The sequence below is a fragment of the Malaclemys terrapin genome, chromosome 8, assembly GCF_027887155.1.
Source record: "Malaclemys terrapin pileata isolate rMalTer1 chromosome 8, rMalTer1.hap1, whole genome shotgun sequence".
In the NCBI taxonomy this organism is placed as follows: Eukaryota; Metazoa; Chordata; order Testudines; family Emydidae; genus Malaclemys; species Malaclemys terrapin.
In genome coordinates this window covers 16,114,432-16,131,417 of record NC_071512.1, presented here as the reverse complement: position 1 = coordinate 16,131,417, position 16,986 = coordinate 16,114,432, and the positions used below count along the sequence as shown (strand labels likewise).

At 44.1% G+C, this 16,986-nt stretch overlaps 1 protein-coding gene across 2 annotated transcripts in view; it reads right to left on the bottom strand.

Moving 5' to 3' along the window:
• ARHGAP26 (Rho GTPase activating protein 26) overlaps positions 1-16,986 on the bottom strand; it is a 317,491-nt gene that overhangs the window by 206,028 nt on the left and 94,477 nt on the right. For both annotated transcript variants that reach the window (XM_054038402.1, XM_054038403.1), the window contains exons 5-10: positions 16,045-16,146; positions 11,870-11,980; positions 9,033-9,137; positions 5,998-6,127; positions 4,155-4,255; positions 712-806 (exon numbers count right to left, since the gene is read on the bottom strand). In XM_054038402.1, coding sequence (XP_053894377.1) covers positions 712-806; positions 4,155-4,255; positions 5,998-6,127; positions 9,033-9,137; positions 11,870-11,980; positions 16,045-16,146 — 644 coding nt within the window. The remainder of the gene's footprint in view (positions 1-711; positions 807-4,154; positions 4,256-5,997; positions 6,128-9,032; positions 9,138-11,869; positions 11,981-16,044; positions 16,147-16,986) is intronic.

Here is a 16,986-nt window from a genome sequence, read left to right as displayed (position 1 = left end):
CCGGCAAACCGTGAAGCCGGTAGCGCTTGGGCTTCGGGCAGCCCCCTTGCCTCCGGACCCTGCGCCCCCAGCCGGGCACTTCCCCTCCCGGGCTCCGGCGGCGCAGGGTCCGGAGGCATGGGGGCTGCCCGAAGCCGGTAGCGCTCGGGCAGCCCGGCTCTTAAACAGAGTCGAAGAGTCAGGGGAGGAGCAGAGCCGCCTCAACTCCTCCCCACCCCCCCGCCCCTCCGGCTGGGCTCGGGGGTGGGGGGGGTAGAGAAAAAGGAACTGGGTTAATAGGGGGGTGGGAAGGGCAGAGAAACAGGAACTGTGTTGTCATGGGGGTTCTTTAACTCTCTACTCCTGGGGGAATTTTTGTGTGTGTCTGTGTTGTTACAGACATACTTGCTGACAGGTATTTTGAAATAAATTGCCAAAATAAACTGGCATGATTATGTAGTGTTATTTTGACAAATAAAATTTGCAGAATTTTAAAATATTGTGCAAGAATTTTTAATTTTTTGGCGTAGAATGCCCGCAGGAGTAACAAGAATTTTCCAACGAGGCCAAGTAGGTCTGTGTGTAATGCACATGTTGCTGCTGGTACAGCCATGTGTGCATAGGCATATATTCTGAAGTCCTTGGCTGGGCTTCAGTAAGTAAATCAAAGTCTATGTGCTCTAAGGCTGTGCCCCTTCCATTGGTGAGAGAAAAGAAGACTGCCCCACTCACCGATCCACTGCTTCCACATCGAAGCAAAACCTCTTCTCTATCGAGTCAGTTTTCCGGCGTATGCAGGATTTGAGTGTGACTGCTTCATCTTCTCCCTACAAGGATACAGGAGTTCTAGATTAGGAACAGAATAGAACTGTGTATATTACAGACACTCAGCCTACTAGAATTCTGATTAATATGTATTAACCCCAGAGGGGATGGCTTGTGAGTCTAAGCATAAGGTTTGAAATATCCACACTTCCTGGAAATACAGCATTTGAATCTTTGCCAAGTTGATTTGTCTCTCCATTCTTGCGGCATAGTTAGTTAGTGGGTTCCCTTCAGAAAACACTTTTATAAGAGATTGTTAAAAAGAGGGATCTTATCTGTCCCACATACCCTACAGGGGAGCCTGACCCACTGTTATTGAGCAAAGTCACCCTTCCCTTCCCTTCCAGTGTACTGTCAAGGTGGATGTCATCCTTCACCCCACAGGTGGCTGCATTTTAGTGGCATTTTCCATGCACACATCTTTGAGTGAGACAGATAAGCACGCTACAAAAAGCATATTAAATAGCAAAGAAATGCCAAAGCCAGTGTACCATTCTCCTTTTCTAGCATCCATCTTCCGGATTAATTTTATTAGATGTTATACAAAGTGTAGTGTAGTGTAGTGTAGTGTAGTGTAGTGTAGTGTAGTGTAGTGTGTGTGAGTGTGAGTGTGTGCGCGCACCACTGTTGCAGTGTTTAGTTAAAGGAGATTTTCCTTTAGCTTGAGTGGTAGGTATCTCTGCCGATAGAGCATGATCATTTCAGGTCTATTGTGTAACAGTAACCATGAACCCTGCAATCCATGGACATTAGACCCTGTGTTGTAAGGTGGCCACAAACACACTAGAATTAAGGCTACGATTTAGTCATAGATATTTTTAGTAAAAGTCATGGAAAGGACATGGGCAATAAACAAAAATTCACAGCCTGTGACCTGTCCATGACTTATAAATACCTCTAACTAAATCTTGGGGGGGGGGGGGGGGGAGTAGAGGGGCAGGGTGCTGCTGGGAGGGTCAGAGGGGGCCAGCTGCACCATCTGCTGGGGGCCACCCCAGGACCTTTGCTCAGGCAGTCCCTGGGGCCAACCGCACCAGCCGCTGCAGAAGTCATGGAGGTCGCGGAAAGTCACAGAATCCGTGACTTCTGCGACCTCCGTGACAGACACAGCTCTAGCTATAATACATTAAAACTATATATCAACTCATTGAATAAAATGCATGCAAATTGAGCACACATTTACCAGCACAGAAGAGGAAATGCAGTGGGTGCATGATAAAGATCATTTTTACAGTAACATTGCCATGACATGTATGAGTAGTAACGACAACAACCATAGCACAGGTTTCTTTAATGCAATGTGAATTTAGACAGGATTCTTTGCTCTCAGTTGTTGAGTGATCCTGTCTGATGTACGCTCTTGATGTCTCAGGTGAATTTTTAAAAAACACCGATGGTTCAATTTAAACAAAAAAAAAAAAGAAAAAGTTTTGAGTTTGCAAACTTCCTGTGTTTTTCATGTCTTTTTCGCACTTCACTGACCAGTCGTGCTGGACAATCACAACATTGACATCAACCATTCCAGAAAATGTATTAGGGAACTAGAATAACATTGACACCAATCGCCTGTTCTAACGAACTCTCCACATTGACTGCAAGAATTCTGCCAAGAGGATCAACAGAGTTAGCTTGTGCCCCAATCCTAAACTCATTTCCCTGAAGTTAGCTGGATTTGCCCACTGCTGCCGGGGAAGTGGTATTCCAAGAATGCCATTTGGAGAGAAAGCAATTTTAAACTGATTAGTATTTGGCTCCAGCCATAGCCTGAGGTGGTTTCCCGAGAGGCTGAAAACAGGCCGATGACAGACAGAGCCTCCACAGCCTACAACAACAGAGATCCCTCTGCTGATCAAGAGAGGTCACATATCTCCCGCCTGCTGCTGTTGTCTGCTTCAGAAAGATTCCTGGCATGCCTTAGTCACTGGAAAGACTTGCAAAGCCTCTAAAAAACTATAGTATTGGTTACAGCAGAGTCACTGGGGGCTGGTCTACACTTGACAATCATACTGGTATAACTGTGTCAGTTAGGGGTGTGGTTTTTCACTGATATAGTTACCATGGTACAAGCTCTAGTGCAATTCAGTTACACTGGTATAAAGGTGCTTTATATGGATACAGTTAAAGCAGGAAAAAAATAATCTGGTGTGTGGACAAGAGCTAAATGAAGTGAGCATCCCCTAGCAAGGAGTCATGCTAAAGACCGGATAGCCATGGAAGAGAGTCCATTCTACCTGGGATGGAGTGTATATAAAGAGCTATGGATGCCAGTCAGCCAATACATTAGCCTCAGGGGATATTTGTGCCATTACTGAAGTGTAGGGGAGCTGACGTATTGTGGTCAGGTCACCCTTAAAAAGGGGACTGATCTCTGTAGGCGCTTTGTTTGGTTAAATAAAGATAAATTCATACAGTGAAGAATGTATCTGGCACTGGCCACTGTCAGAAGACAGGATACTGAGCTAGATGGACCATTGGTCTGACCAAGTATGGCCGTTGTTACATTCTTGGGTAATTACACTACACCAAATTTAGGCCACTTTATTTCTGAGAGTGTCCACACAGGGGTTTAATGCAGTTTAACTAATCCACTTTTAATTCTCTCCTTTAATTCGGATTAACTTTCCTGAGTGTCCCCAAGTAGACAAGCCTTTAGGGTCTGCACATGTGGATTTATTCTTGACTAGCTCCGTAAGTAGACATGCTCTGACTGAGCTGCTACTCCTTCACTGAATGGAAGGCTGCTGCTGAATTACATTGTTTTCTCTGCCAATGTTATTTCCCCACCATGATGGTTTTACATAGCTTGTTAGTACCCACAGAGATGTGATCTACATCTCTTTAAATCAGCACCCTGAGGCTCTCTTTGCAAGATCTGCACATTAATATTTTAAGCCACCCTCTCAGTGACTAATTAGCTAGTGCTGTGGGTGTGTGCCAGAGAGAGTGGATGTTAACAACTCCGTAGAGTGCTCACTGGAGCGGAAAGCTTCTGATTGAAAGGCAACAGTGGCCTTTCCAACAAAAAGTCCTCTCCCAGGGAAAAGTGGGGGTGTCATTCTCAAAAGATGAGAAAACATAGGTGCCAGCACTTTACTGTGTCATTCTGCTAAAAAAGAGTTTCTAGCAGAGGTTAGAGGGGAGAGAAGAGATTTAGAAGACTGGATAGAACCCATCAATGAAATCCATCAGTGTCAAGGTTTTGGTAGTTTCAAGAGTTTGTCGTTGACAGACACAAAGCATTCCCAACCCAACCTTTATTGGGCCAAGAGCAAGACTCACGCCAGCTCTTCCCCAGAAAATCACCATTCGGGTGACCCTAGCATGAGTGCACTTGGCTTATTTCCACTCACCCCTTTTCCTCCAGATTTCTGGTCAAATGGTACCATAGTGATTCGTTTAGAGTCCCTCTGATACGTGCAGTAATGCTTCACCCAAGAGGTTCCAAAGTGACCTACAATGGAATTTAAGTTTTGAGATTTCTAACAATTAACTACGGTCTACAAAGCAGTCGTTACCAAAGCCACAATTAAACATCCTAAGACGAATGATACAGACTCTTGCATCTAGAGTTCTCAAAAGCACTTTACAAAAGTGAGTAAAAGCATGATAGGGGAAAGCGAGATCCAGAATTAAATCAATCACTGGCAGAGTAGGGAATAGAATACAAGTCTCCAGGCTCCGAGCCCAGTGTCCCATCCATTGGACCAAGCTGATTCCTAAGGACAGACCTGGTAATTTGCTAAATTAGCTTTAGTTTCATATTCCGTGATATAATCAGAGGATTAGCTACAGAAAAACTATACAACAGACCAGTTAGCATTTATCTTGTCCACCTTTAGTCACTTGCCAAGCTTTGCTCCACCCAGTTTTGGAATGTGCCAAGCAACAAGGCTTCAGCAGTTTCACTTGAGCAAATTACTCCTCAGTCTGCTATGTCGGACCTCCCCACTATCATTGGCCTCCATGTCATTTCAGATTATTCCTAGAAGGTAGCATTTACTCACTCTCCTTGCCAAGCAAAAGTGGGCATTTAGTGAGGGTCTCGTTCTTCTTTTATCCCACTGTACAGACTCCAGACCTTTTTGCAGACAAGTTTCTCACTCTTAAGGAAGATACCCTACTAACTGCTTTCCCACTTTTGCCTGAGATATCACCAATTAGGAAATCAGGGAGTTCTATCTATGTACTTATCTGCCCGCATCACCATAGCATCAGAGCACTTCACAGTCTGTAATGTATTGACCCTCGCACACCTCCGTGAGGTAGGGCACTGCTGTTATCCCCATTTTACGTGGGAAACTGAGCCACAGAGTGGACAAGTGACTTGCCCAAGGCCATGCAGGGAGTGGAGCAGAGAACTGAACCAGTCTCCTTAGTCCCATACTAGAGTTTAACCACTGGACCATCCTTCCTCTTCATAGAAATTAAAGATAGAATTGACTCAGTAGATCATTTCGGAGTCTTTCCTGACCCTTGGATCAGGCTCCTAGTAGCTGGATTCTAGTGCCTCCCCCTACCAGGGCAGGGTTGTTCAATGCAGTATCTTCTCTAGTGCCGAGACCTCTACTTCTATCCACCCAGGGTGGTACGACAATTTGCTAAGATGGGCTTCGAATTACATGCCAGACTCGGGGAATATCAAAGTTACACGGCCAGAACAAAGTGCTGTGGGATAGCCCCCACCTATTCTGGTTAGTACTGTGCACAATTCATTTTTCAGGGACTGCAAAGAGAGTATGCCAAGGAGCTAACAGGTTCAGCAGGAACAGACTACCTCATTGGGTGTAAAAAAACCAAAGGCAGGTAAAAGGCGAACTGTGAGGCGTGAACCATGGAACGAGCTCGTATGCTGGTTGTCCTGTGGGATACGCCTGCAGCACCACAATGCAGAGTCACTGTGGGGGAAAGCTGAAGGAGCTGGAGAGAATTTCCCAGGACTGAAGGATGTGGGCCCGCCCTGCTGACAGTGGGGATGCTCCTGCAGAAAGCTGCACAAGCGGCTACCCTAGGCCTGTAATTCAAATCCAACTCAAGAACTGACAGGATTTATTTCTTCCCCCAAGCCCCCCCGCACCTCTTGCCATTTCACATGGACCATGCTGTTTTGCAGAGCCAGTGCTCCCTCTCTGCACTTTAGTCTCCACCGAGTGGCAGCAGAGAGCAGCTCAGTAACTTCAAGGCAACAGCACTTACGTTTCTCCTGGACATAGAGATAGCCCTCCATTGTGAAAGGGCTCATGTTCCTGTGCTCGTCGGGATTCTCCTTCATCTTCCTCATCAAGGACTCAACCTCCGACCGGGTTCCTTCAAAACGATTTCTTGTCTGTAATTTTTGAAAAATATATTTTCCATTATCCACGTTTCCCCAGAGCTTTCAATACACACCGTGCTACCTGTGTGCTATTGTAAAGGAATTGGCATAGAGACAACCAGGGACCCGTGGCTAACTTTATCTGGTATATTTCTTTGCCCTCCTGTAATCTAGGTGGGAGCCCTCACAACTACTCCAACCCTGGTTCAGAAGTCCATCCCTATTCAGCAAAATACCGAAGCTCATGTTTATATCCCACTGACTTCAGCAACAGAGGGTCCTGTGGCACCTTTAAGACTAACAGAAGTATTGGGAGCATAAGCTTTCGTGGGTAAGAACCTCACTTCTTCAGATGCATTAATGGTGTTGAATTTGCAAATGACTGTCAGTCCCTCTGCAAAAGAATAAACGGACACAAATCGGACATCAGGAATGGTAACATACATAAGCCAGTAAGTGAACACTTCAATCTCCCTGGTCATTCTATTACAGATTTAAAAGTCACTATCATGGAACCAAAAAACTTCAGAAACAGACTTCAAAGAGAAACAGCAGAACTAAAATTCATTTGCAAATTCAACACCATTAATCTGGGCTTGAATAGGGACTGGGAGTAGCTGGCTCATTACAGAAGCAGCTTTTCCTCTCCTGGAATTGACACCTCCTCATCTATTATTGGGAGTGGACTACATCCACCCTGACTGAATTGGCCCTGTCTACACTGGTTCTCCACTTGCAAAGTAATTCCCTGCTCTCCATGGGTCAGTAGATAATGCCTGCATCTGTAACTTTCACTCTACGCATCCGAAGAAGTGAGGTTTTTACCCATGAAAGCTTATGCCCAAATAAATCTGTTTGTCTTTAAGGTCCACCAGACTCCTTGTAGTTTTTGCTGAATATGAGTGGATATAAGCATATGCTTGGCTTAGTTGGGGTCTCTGTTCCCTCATCTCATAGTTTTTAATGCTAATAGTTATGGTTGGGGCTGGCAGCGCTGCCAACTACTCACACTACCCAACACTTCCCATTATAACACCCTGTTTTCAGTTACTTGTAACTTTGTCAAACTTTAACTGTTGGGCTGAAATTTTCCATGCCAGGTGTCTGCCTCAGGCTGAATGTTATCGGAAAATTTCAGCCACAATTATTTGGCCATTTCTGAGAGCGAGGCAAGGGGAAAAGTACATTTTACCCAGGCTAAATTCTGACATTTTCTTTGAAAAATGTTATAGCGCCCCCTGCTTTGGAGTAAGGACTGGTAATTTGGGAGGGGGAGTCGCTTTTGTGTCAGTGATGTGCCTTTTGCCATTCCTGGGGAAAATCACTCAGATTTGGCCAAGTTATAAGCCTTTTTAAAAAACCAACAGTTTGCACATGTCAGTAGAGACTTGCGAGAGCTTCAGCTTAATTCCCTAAAGATCCCATCCTCTGTGTGCAAGCGCTAGACTGGAGCTGAGCAGGTTTTTCCCTGCAATTTCAGCTGTGGCTGCTGGACTGTGCCAGGCCCAGGTCTGGACACTGAACAGAGAGCAGGTAGCCTGTCTGTGCTCTTCTCAGCCCAGGCAACATGGAGGAGGAAGCTGCCTGAACTGAACGCAGAAGGAACAAGAGTAAGACATAGGGATATGGGGCAAGAAGATTGGATAAGGAGCCAGGGACAGGAGGGAAACAGGGAACCGAGGAGCCAGACATGACACAGGGGGAGAACGAGGACTGGCACAGGTGATCTGAAATCTGGCATTTCCCAACTTTGCAATCTTAATAAGGTTTTTACCACTAGTGTGCGTGTAATATATACACATGTTATTGTATTGTACAGAATTGGTCCAAAATACAACAGTGTTACTATGGCACTTTGGGCAGACAGGGAGGCAGGAGTTTGAAACAGTTCTGGATTTTTGTTTTAGTGAAGGACTCTGTTGTCGCCTCTACTCCCAGTGCCCAATCCTGACTAGGAGGCTGGAAATCAAATCTGATCTCTTGCACACCACCACTGAGCACGGTGGCAGTGCTAGAGGGATCACCCAGCACACCTCAGTTTGACAGGTACACGAATGAATTCTATTCATTTTTGTAAATTAGCATTCAGGGGCCCAGGCTGGTAAGTGGCAGAACACCAGGGGCCCCAGTTACTGCAGTCTTTGCTGAAAATGGAAGCACCACACAATGATAGGCAAGACACAACAACAAACTGCTGTCCTTCATCAAATGGTTTCACAGGGCTGTATTTTTAATTTTGTGGGGGATGGGAGGGGAGAACAAGCACTGAGGTGTGTGATGTTTTTTGAGAGTTTTCTGAGAGAATTCAGAAAATTTGCATCCTCTGGAGAAAAGTGACTTTGTTTCAGAGAGAATTCAGCAAATTTGCATCCTCTGGAGAAAAACAGCAATCCTAATAAAAAAGGCAAGCAAGCAACGCACATTTGATCTCCCAAACACAGGCACAAGTCCACCTGTTGGATATTAACCACATGCCAGGCTGTCAGGGGAGGGGGCTGTGCAAGTTCTCTCAGCTACAGAAATCCCAATGTCTGCCACTGACAAAAAAAAAAAAAAAAAAAAAGGGAGGGGAGAGCAGGGGGGTGTTTGCAATTCTTAAGACAAACAAGCCTTTGAAATACTTGCTAAAAGTGTGGTGCACTTAAAAACTGCTGTCTGCTTGCCACGTCCTCCTGAGGATGTCTGGCTCTCTGCACTTGCCATGCCCAGGGGAATAAATTGTTATTTGGGTTGTGCATTTAATGTAGTGTCATCTACACACACACAAAAAAAGAGAGCATTTGCTTTCAATTATGCTATAAAGCCTTCTGTTGAGTAGCATTCAGGAAAGCTAATTATATATAGGGAAAATGTTAATTCTCTGTGCAAGACAGTCACACGCATTCACATACAGACTTTCTCCTTTACATACACTTACATTCTGTATGCTGATTGTCAGCTCTGTCTTGAAGTCGCTGAAGTCCTTTGCGAGTTCATAGCCATGATGGTAGAATGTGAAGAGCCCTTGCAGGAACGCCAGCAGCTGCGAAGGACCATATTCATTAATAGAGACTACCACCTTTTTCAAACCGACTGATGCTGAAGATGTCATTGAATGGATCAACGTTTTAGAGGGGCAGATTTTTAAAGGCATAAATGGGAACTAGTAAATTAATTAATAGTCAGTGGAAGTTGGACATTTATCTCCTATTGGTGCCTTTGGGGGAAAAAAATCTTCCTCTGCACTTTGATAAGTGCACGTACAGAATTGAATCATTTAGGAATTCTTGTACGGTGGAGAAAAATAAGCAATGGAGAGGAGGGAAGAAGAGAGTGAAGACCCGGATGAGACTGAGGGAAGTTCTAGGGGTGTAACCTCTATTTTCTCTCTTCAACAGTGGATAGGGACAGGAGATGGTGGCTGGAAGGTGCACAAAAGCCATCGGGGGTACAAGACCCTGTTGAAGAAACATTCAAGATGACAGCAAAATGCAGCCTAAACCACCCTAATACCAGTTGAAGTCCAAAATATAGCGACTGCATGCAATGACCCCCTGAAAGCCAGTGCACACATTTCTCCATTCTCCAGCTCCCCCTCGGTCACACCGTTATAACAAACAAAGGGAAGATACTATGAAACTGATTCCTGGAAATCAGCGAGACTCCTCCCTATTCTCCGGAATCTCTTACACAGGCTACATTCATTGAACACAACAATGTTAATTAATATTGCCCCTTTACAATCAATACCTTCCGTAGTATTAACTTGTGTGTCCTATTTCCATAAGGGATTGGGCTTCATTTCCCAACTCTGCCTCAAAGCAGCTCATTTTCCCTTTCAGGAAATGGATTAACACGGGGACTGGTTGAACCAATTTGGCTTACAAACCAACCCCAACCTTCATAGCAACCTCTAAACCAAAGAGGAAGTTCTGAAAAATGTGCTGTGATTTATTGTTCTTTCCTGTGAACCTTTGCACTTCTGGCTGAATCCCAGACTGGAGGTGTGAGTGATTCAGTAATATGAAAAAAACTTTTTTCCTTTTCTATCTAGGTACACATATGGCCCTCGTCACTGCAACATCCAAGTGCCTCACAACCATTACTGGATTTTATCTCAACATCCAGAAAAAGTTAATAAGTATTGCCCCATTTTACTGATGGAAAAGAGAGGCACAAAAAATGTGCCAAAAGTCACTGATAAACTGGGAATTGACCCTAATCTCACTAGTCCCAGTTCAGCATCCAGTAGGCCATCATTCCTTCTTTCCATGCAATTCCCTGCCTTCACTGATAGCTGATAATATATGAACCAAAATACTAGCATCTTGGGTTTTGCCCAGAATCAGTTCCACTGGGATCCCCAAACGATGAACTTTTTGACCACAGAGATGAGAATCTAACTAAACAACCCTTCTTTTTTAGGCTCAATTTACCCTGCTGTTTCAAGTCCAAGGTCCAAAAATCCAGTGCTCACAAAAGACTCCTCTATGCTTCACTAACATGCCATATTGTACTGAACAAAGCAGGAGTCTGTCTAGACAATTCCTGTAGAATATCAAGCTGAGCTTTTCTGATAACTAGGCCTTCTGCTTGTCTAGTAAAAATCCTGCATATAACCCCCTCCACATCCTTGAATAGTTCACCCATCACTTTATTGAGAAGTAGAGTCATGCCTTGTCAGGGTAAACCAGGCAATAAGCAGCTAGTGCTAAGGTCGTACCTTCTTTTCACTTTGGTTTATTCTTCTCTTAAAAGGACTGAAATAGGGTTTTATCAAATCCCTCAGAGGTGCTTCACCAGGAATAATACCTGAGCAAATGCAGAGGTAAGACTCTTCTATTTTTATTCCTGTATCATTTCTTTAATCCTATTTTTTTCTTCTTCCCTCTCTAAGACTCCATTAATCTCAGATTCTACTGTTATTATTGGCTTTTATTTTCCCCTTACAGATAAACTTCTGAACCAGGTTTTCATTCGCCAGTTGACCACTGTCTAATAACGAGCCTCTCGTCCATAAGACTTCACCCTGGTGGAAATTCTTGTAGAACCCATCAGAGTTTTGTGCACAGCGAACATGAAGATAACAACTCTATCTCCACTAGCCTGCGCCCTTGCACAATTGGTACCCAAGCCTTCCTGCAAGCACAATGGGGAAAATGTCTTTGGAAAGGTTGGTCTCTACAACCAGAGTTCAGGGTCTGGGTTGAAGTCAGCTGGGGGAGTTACCCCCTTTTTCTTCCTGCTTAGAACTTATTTCACTTACCTGTCCTAAATTCTATCCCTTAAGGAAGAGACCTTGCTGACTAAAACATGTGGTTGTTTTCCTCTCTGCACAGTCATTCCATCAGCTTGCAAATCCAGCTGGTCTCCACTGGTTTCTACAGACAACCAGTAGCTCAGACTACCTAATGTTCTGTTCCTAAACTTAGCTGCCAGCTGGAACCTGTTGACAATTTTCACCTGGAATTTCAAGAGGGCCATCCCCACCCCTGCATTCTTCTCTTCTCTCTGTCTCTTGATAAGTGTCTTAAGCGTTAAAGTTCCAGCAACCTGAGGTGTCTAGTCACCCACTAGAACACACACTTCATACTCGGGTTATTGCAGTTGCTGTTTGTCAGACGGCTCTGGAATAGCAGAGATACCAGGCCTTCCATCTAAACAAAAGAGAAACTGTTTCACAAAATCAGTGCCTCAGACAAACCTTCTATACTGTAAAGTAATTTAGTTTCCAGCAACAGTCAGTAGGCTAAGAAATTTTGAATGTTTACTTACCGGTTCCACAAATTCAAACATTTTCCTCTCCTGGACTTCTTGCACCTTGAAGACATACTCAAGGGAGACTTCATAAAAATGCTGTCGAACCAGGTCCACCTGGCTGTCTGCCTGTGAGAACCATAGGAATTAGAGAGGAAATACAGTATAACTACTGACTGAACATTTAGCTTCAAGATCACAAGATATCAGAACATGTCCATACAGAACGTAAATTTAGTACCAGATACCAAAGCAGGGCTAAGCAGATGGCAGGGAGATTACATACAAACCTAGTTCGCATGAAGACACACTTTCTTCATCTGAAAATTATGTATGTAAATATTTTTGTGTTCTTATGTCCACGACTGCTGGGTGGACAACATACAGTAAAAGCAATAAATACACTTGTAGTACAAAGCAGCTTCCCCAGCTCCTCTGTCCCGACCAGCAAACCCATGATAAGAAGAGTCCCTCCTGTAATATGCCATAGTCAAATAAATACTCAGATAGCTTAGTATACACCTTGTACTTCACCATGAAGGCCAGTGAGCTCTAGCTTTGATGAACCAGCAGAAGGAAAGCGCATTGTCCTTTGAGAATGGTTTGACTCCAAAACCCAAGAGAGCATGACTAGCGACCGTCCTTAGCCACCATGATGGTGCATCCGGACACATACGTATGTGTCAGGGTGGAACTACATCACTCTTATGTGAGACACCATCCCTTTTTTTAATATGCAGAGGAATTAAGGTGGCCTTCAGACCTCTGCTCCTAGAAACCTGTTGACTCTTTCTCCTTTGTGACTATGGAGTCAGTTCTTCCCAATGATCAAAGGTGGATATGGTCAGCTCCCAAACCATGGTGACACGCAAATAAATTTAAAATGACTCAGTAACTTTGTAACCAGATGTACTCCTTCTCTGTCATACCTCATTTAAGGATTGCATAGCACTTAAAACCTCACAATCAGCACTTTGCGAAGTAGTTAAAGACTACTGCCCCCATTTTACAGATGGGGACCTGGAGGTCAGAGAGACTATGGGCTGTTTTTCAGGTGTGTTTCTAAGCACCACAGTCCCCAATGAAATCAAATGTAGGTGCTAGAAATTGGGGGTGAGGAGGGATTCAGACTCTAAATGACTTGCCCGGGGTCCTCAGAAAGCCAGTAGCAGAACTAGGAATCCTAATTCCAGGCCTTATTCTAATTATTCTCTTGCTTTACAAAGTATAAGGATTATTACACTAAATAAATTCATTGCAGCCCCTTTATTTACTCAATTGTTTCTTTTGCCTCTGCTGTGCTGGTGTGCCCTCCATTGCAATTACAAAACAAAGGCTTTCAGAGAATTCTAGAAGTGAATGGCAAGAAAGGCCTGTTAGATCATCTAGACCATCCCCACTCAGTGCAGGGCTGTTTTCTATTGCCTTGTCTCCACTAGTATAGCTCAGTCCACACTAGGGGTTGTATCAGTTTAATGACATCAATTAAAAATACCCACAGCCTTAACCAACATAATTATCCAGCTATAACTTTCCAGACTAATAGTACCTTGCACAGAGCTTGGCCACAGCAAGACCGCTGGGAAGTCAACACCAGGGTAATTTGAGAAGAGCAATCTACCCCACGGGGACCTACCATACACTGCGCCCAATACAGAGCCTAACGTGCGGCTGCTTTTACTTTTGAAGACCATCGTTGGTAATTACTTCCTTTTTAATAGGAACGTATCCCTGTTAATCTGTGACAAAATCATGAAATGGGTTATTTCCACCATGACCAACCTGTAACATTTGTCATGTGTGTCCATAATGCAGATACCGAGGTATTTAGCAAAGTGAGCTCTGAAAATCAGAAAACATGATGCAGTATATTGGACTTGCCAGCAATTAAATGGCAAATCAGACTTCCTGCGCTGTTTAAATTGTCCAACAGCCTGCAGAGCAACAGAGAATTCCCAGGTTCTCTCCCCATTCCCTTTACTATAACCGTTGTACATGTAGATATTTCACTCTCCCAGATGTATCAGCAGTAAGAGGAAGTTGGTACAAAGTGAAGGGTTTCCCACACATGAACTACTGTCTCTTAGTAGGGCAGGGCCCTACAATGCAGCTATATAGTGCCAATAAGGTACAGTACACCCTCTTCTAAAGTTACCACCACACCACCAACTGCATATTTTTCAGCATGCATCTGTCATTCCTTTGGCTGACTTCCCCTCTCTGGAATCCCAATTTACAAGCTACAAAAATAAGTTGTACCACTTTTATATGCCATGAAGAACCAAAGCCAACACTTTCAAACTTGGAGGCCTATAGTTAGATGCCCCATTCCAATTTAAGGCACCTAAAGTGCCGTGACTTTCAGAGAGGCTCAGCTTACATAACTCCTTCTGTATGAACTTTCTTGGAATCAATGGAAGCTGTGGGTGCTGCATACCTGTGAAAATCAGGCCTTTTATTTGGGTGCCTAAACATGGAATGAGGTGCCTTACTTTTATGCAAGCAAGTCTGAAAGCATGGGCCTATGCTAACGAAGTATTCTCTTCTTTGCAATAGGCCCCCAAACCAAAGTTTAACATAAAAAATCTCCACCAGATGGCACTGGTATTCAATGCTGCTACCCTGATATCCTCTACTACAGCTCTTTATGGCAGTTACATTGGAGCAATACCAATACGGTCGCTACTGCCATTATTAGGCTTTTCCTTGGAGAAAGGTACCTTAATGCTCAACGAACACTCATTTTAAATGACATAATGCGTTCTTTACCACTACGTTCCCTCCTCTTTCTAAAATAGAATCCTCCCACTCCAGTACTGCACAGCACTGAACATGCCGTGCTTCGAATGCTTAAAGTAAAACGGTGATCAAGGAGCAACTAGATCAAAACATTTAGCAGCCTAATACAATGAGACCCTAATCAACAAACCACCACCACTACGGAGGCCTGAGGGCACTGCTGTGTTATAAGTAATAAATAACCAACGGACTATCTGTGCTATCCAGCAGGGACAGATTAATAAGGACTTACAACTGGCTTGTGCAGTTATGTGAATCAGGAGACAAATGTGGATAATTATGGGGATTTAGGGGGGGGAGTGGTTTGGTTGACTTTAGATTTTAGAAAGGCAAGTAATTATTATTAGTTGTATTATCATATTGCCTAGCAGCCCCAGTCATGGACTAGGACCCCATTGTGCTAGATGCTATACAAACACACAATAAAAAGACAGTCCCTGCCACAAAAGACGTACAAGCTTCGGCCAAGATCTCTTTCACAGAAGTCATTTTCTAAGGCCAATAAATGGATAATGTCCTGGGCAGATCAAAAAACAGACCCTAGGCCAGCTCAGGGAGCACTGAAGTTCACAGGACTGATTTCGGGTATGTCTACATTGAGAAAAAAGAAAAAAAAAAAAAAAAAAAAGAGAATCCTTCTCCCCACCCCCATCCCCACCCCCTGTAGCAGAGAGCATCAGAGACCAAGTCTAAAGACTCAGGCTCATGCTACAGCACTAGAAATAGCGGTGTAGACATTCCGGTTTGGGCTGGAACTCAGGCTCAGTCCCAGCCCGGGCCAGAACATTCACTCAGCTATTTTTACAGCCATAGTGCGAACCCTGCAAGCCCGAGTCTGTAGACCTGGACTCTGAGGCTCTCCACTGACGGAAGGTGGGGGTTGGGTGGGGTGTCGTCGTTTGGTTGTTTTGCAGTGTAGATGTAACCTTACTTAGAGTTTGGCACAGTACATTGTTAATAATTAGATAGCTTCCACCTGAATTAGAGGGTTTTATGCAGTTTTGAAACGTTAATGAATTAAGCTCACAACCTTTCCTGCTTATTGGGTATTAATGGGCACATTTTATGGGCTAGGAAATTGAGACACAAAGCAGGGAAGCAACTTAGCCAAGTTGATACAGGACGTCTGTAGCAGACCCAGGAGTAAAACTCTAGTCTCCTGATATCCCATGCTTTTAGCCACAGGCAGTCTCTCTCCCCGCCTAGTCATTGTCTTTTTGGTGGTATCTTGGATTCACTTTACCAAAACAGAGAGAAAACCCCTGTCATTCTCTATCAGCATGAACATATCCATTTTATAGCCATGCAGTGGGTTCTGCTAGTTGTAGATAGAGATCATGACAGGATCTGACTCAGGAGAATGCCAGAAGTTGAAAACCAGAGCTTGCTCTCACTTCTTGAAGTTGGGATTCTTTCTTCTTAGAAGACAAGTTTAAGTGCTTTTCCAAGACACCACAATACTTCTCCGTCTCCTTGTCGTACTTCTTCTTGGCATCCTACCAAAAAAACAAACATTGCTAAACAAATGTCACATTAAAACCATCAAGAGCAGTCACATGACACTAACTCCTTAGGGGCCCCAACGCCAAGACAGTGATATTACTGGTGCTACCACAGCAGCTAGGAGTCCGAGTCATGAACCAAGACCCTGTTGTGCTCAGCACTGTTCAAACACAGAACAAAGATTGTCCCTGCCCCAAACACCTTACATTCCGAGTGCCAGACGAGATGACAGGTAGGGGAGTGCAAGGAAAGAATATGAGACAATGCTGGTCAGCACAATAGGCAGTGCTCTCAGCACACCAGCAGCCACGCTGGGGTCAGCTGAATGTGAATGAACAATTTCCAACAGGGAACATAGTTCCAGGGTAACACTGTCAGATCAAAGGAATTTTAACCAACGTGGGTCTATGAAAACTAAGAGGGGAAATAATGGAGTGCTTCTAAAGAACTAAGAACAGTGGAGTTCACCATGCTACAATACAGAAAGAAAAGAACATATACACAGAACCTGACAATAGCTTACTGCCTAGGTGACTTTTTCCCTTTGGCCCAGTTTTCCCCAGGACCTGACGCATTCAGTCTTGTCAACAAGGGTGCAAGTTAATTGTGGCCATGCATCCACCTCCTAAAGCCACAATGAAATTGAATGAGGCCCCTCCTTTGTTTCAAAACTGGCCGCTGAGCAGCCATCATATAATGGATTTCAGCCACTACTAAACAGAGTCAGATTTAAATCTGTGACCTAGGAAGTGAGACTTTCTACTCATTCGCAAACCCCAAAGCTCATCAAATAACCAGTTCCCAGAGCTGATCCAGAGACATTTCCAGCACCG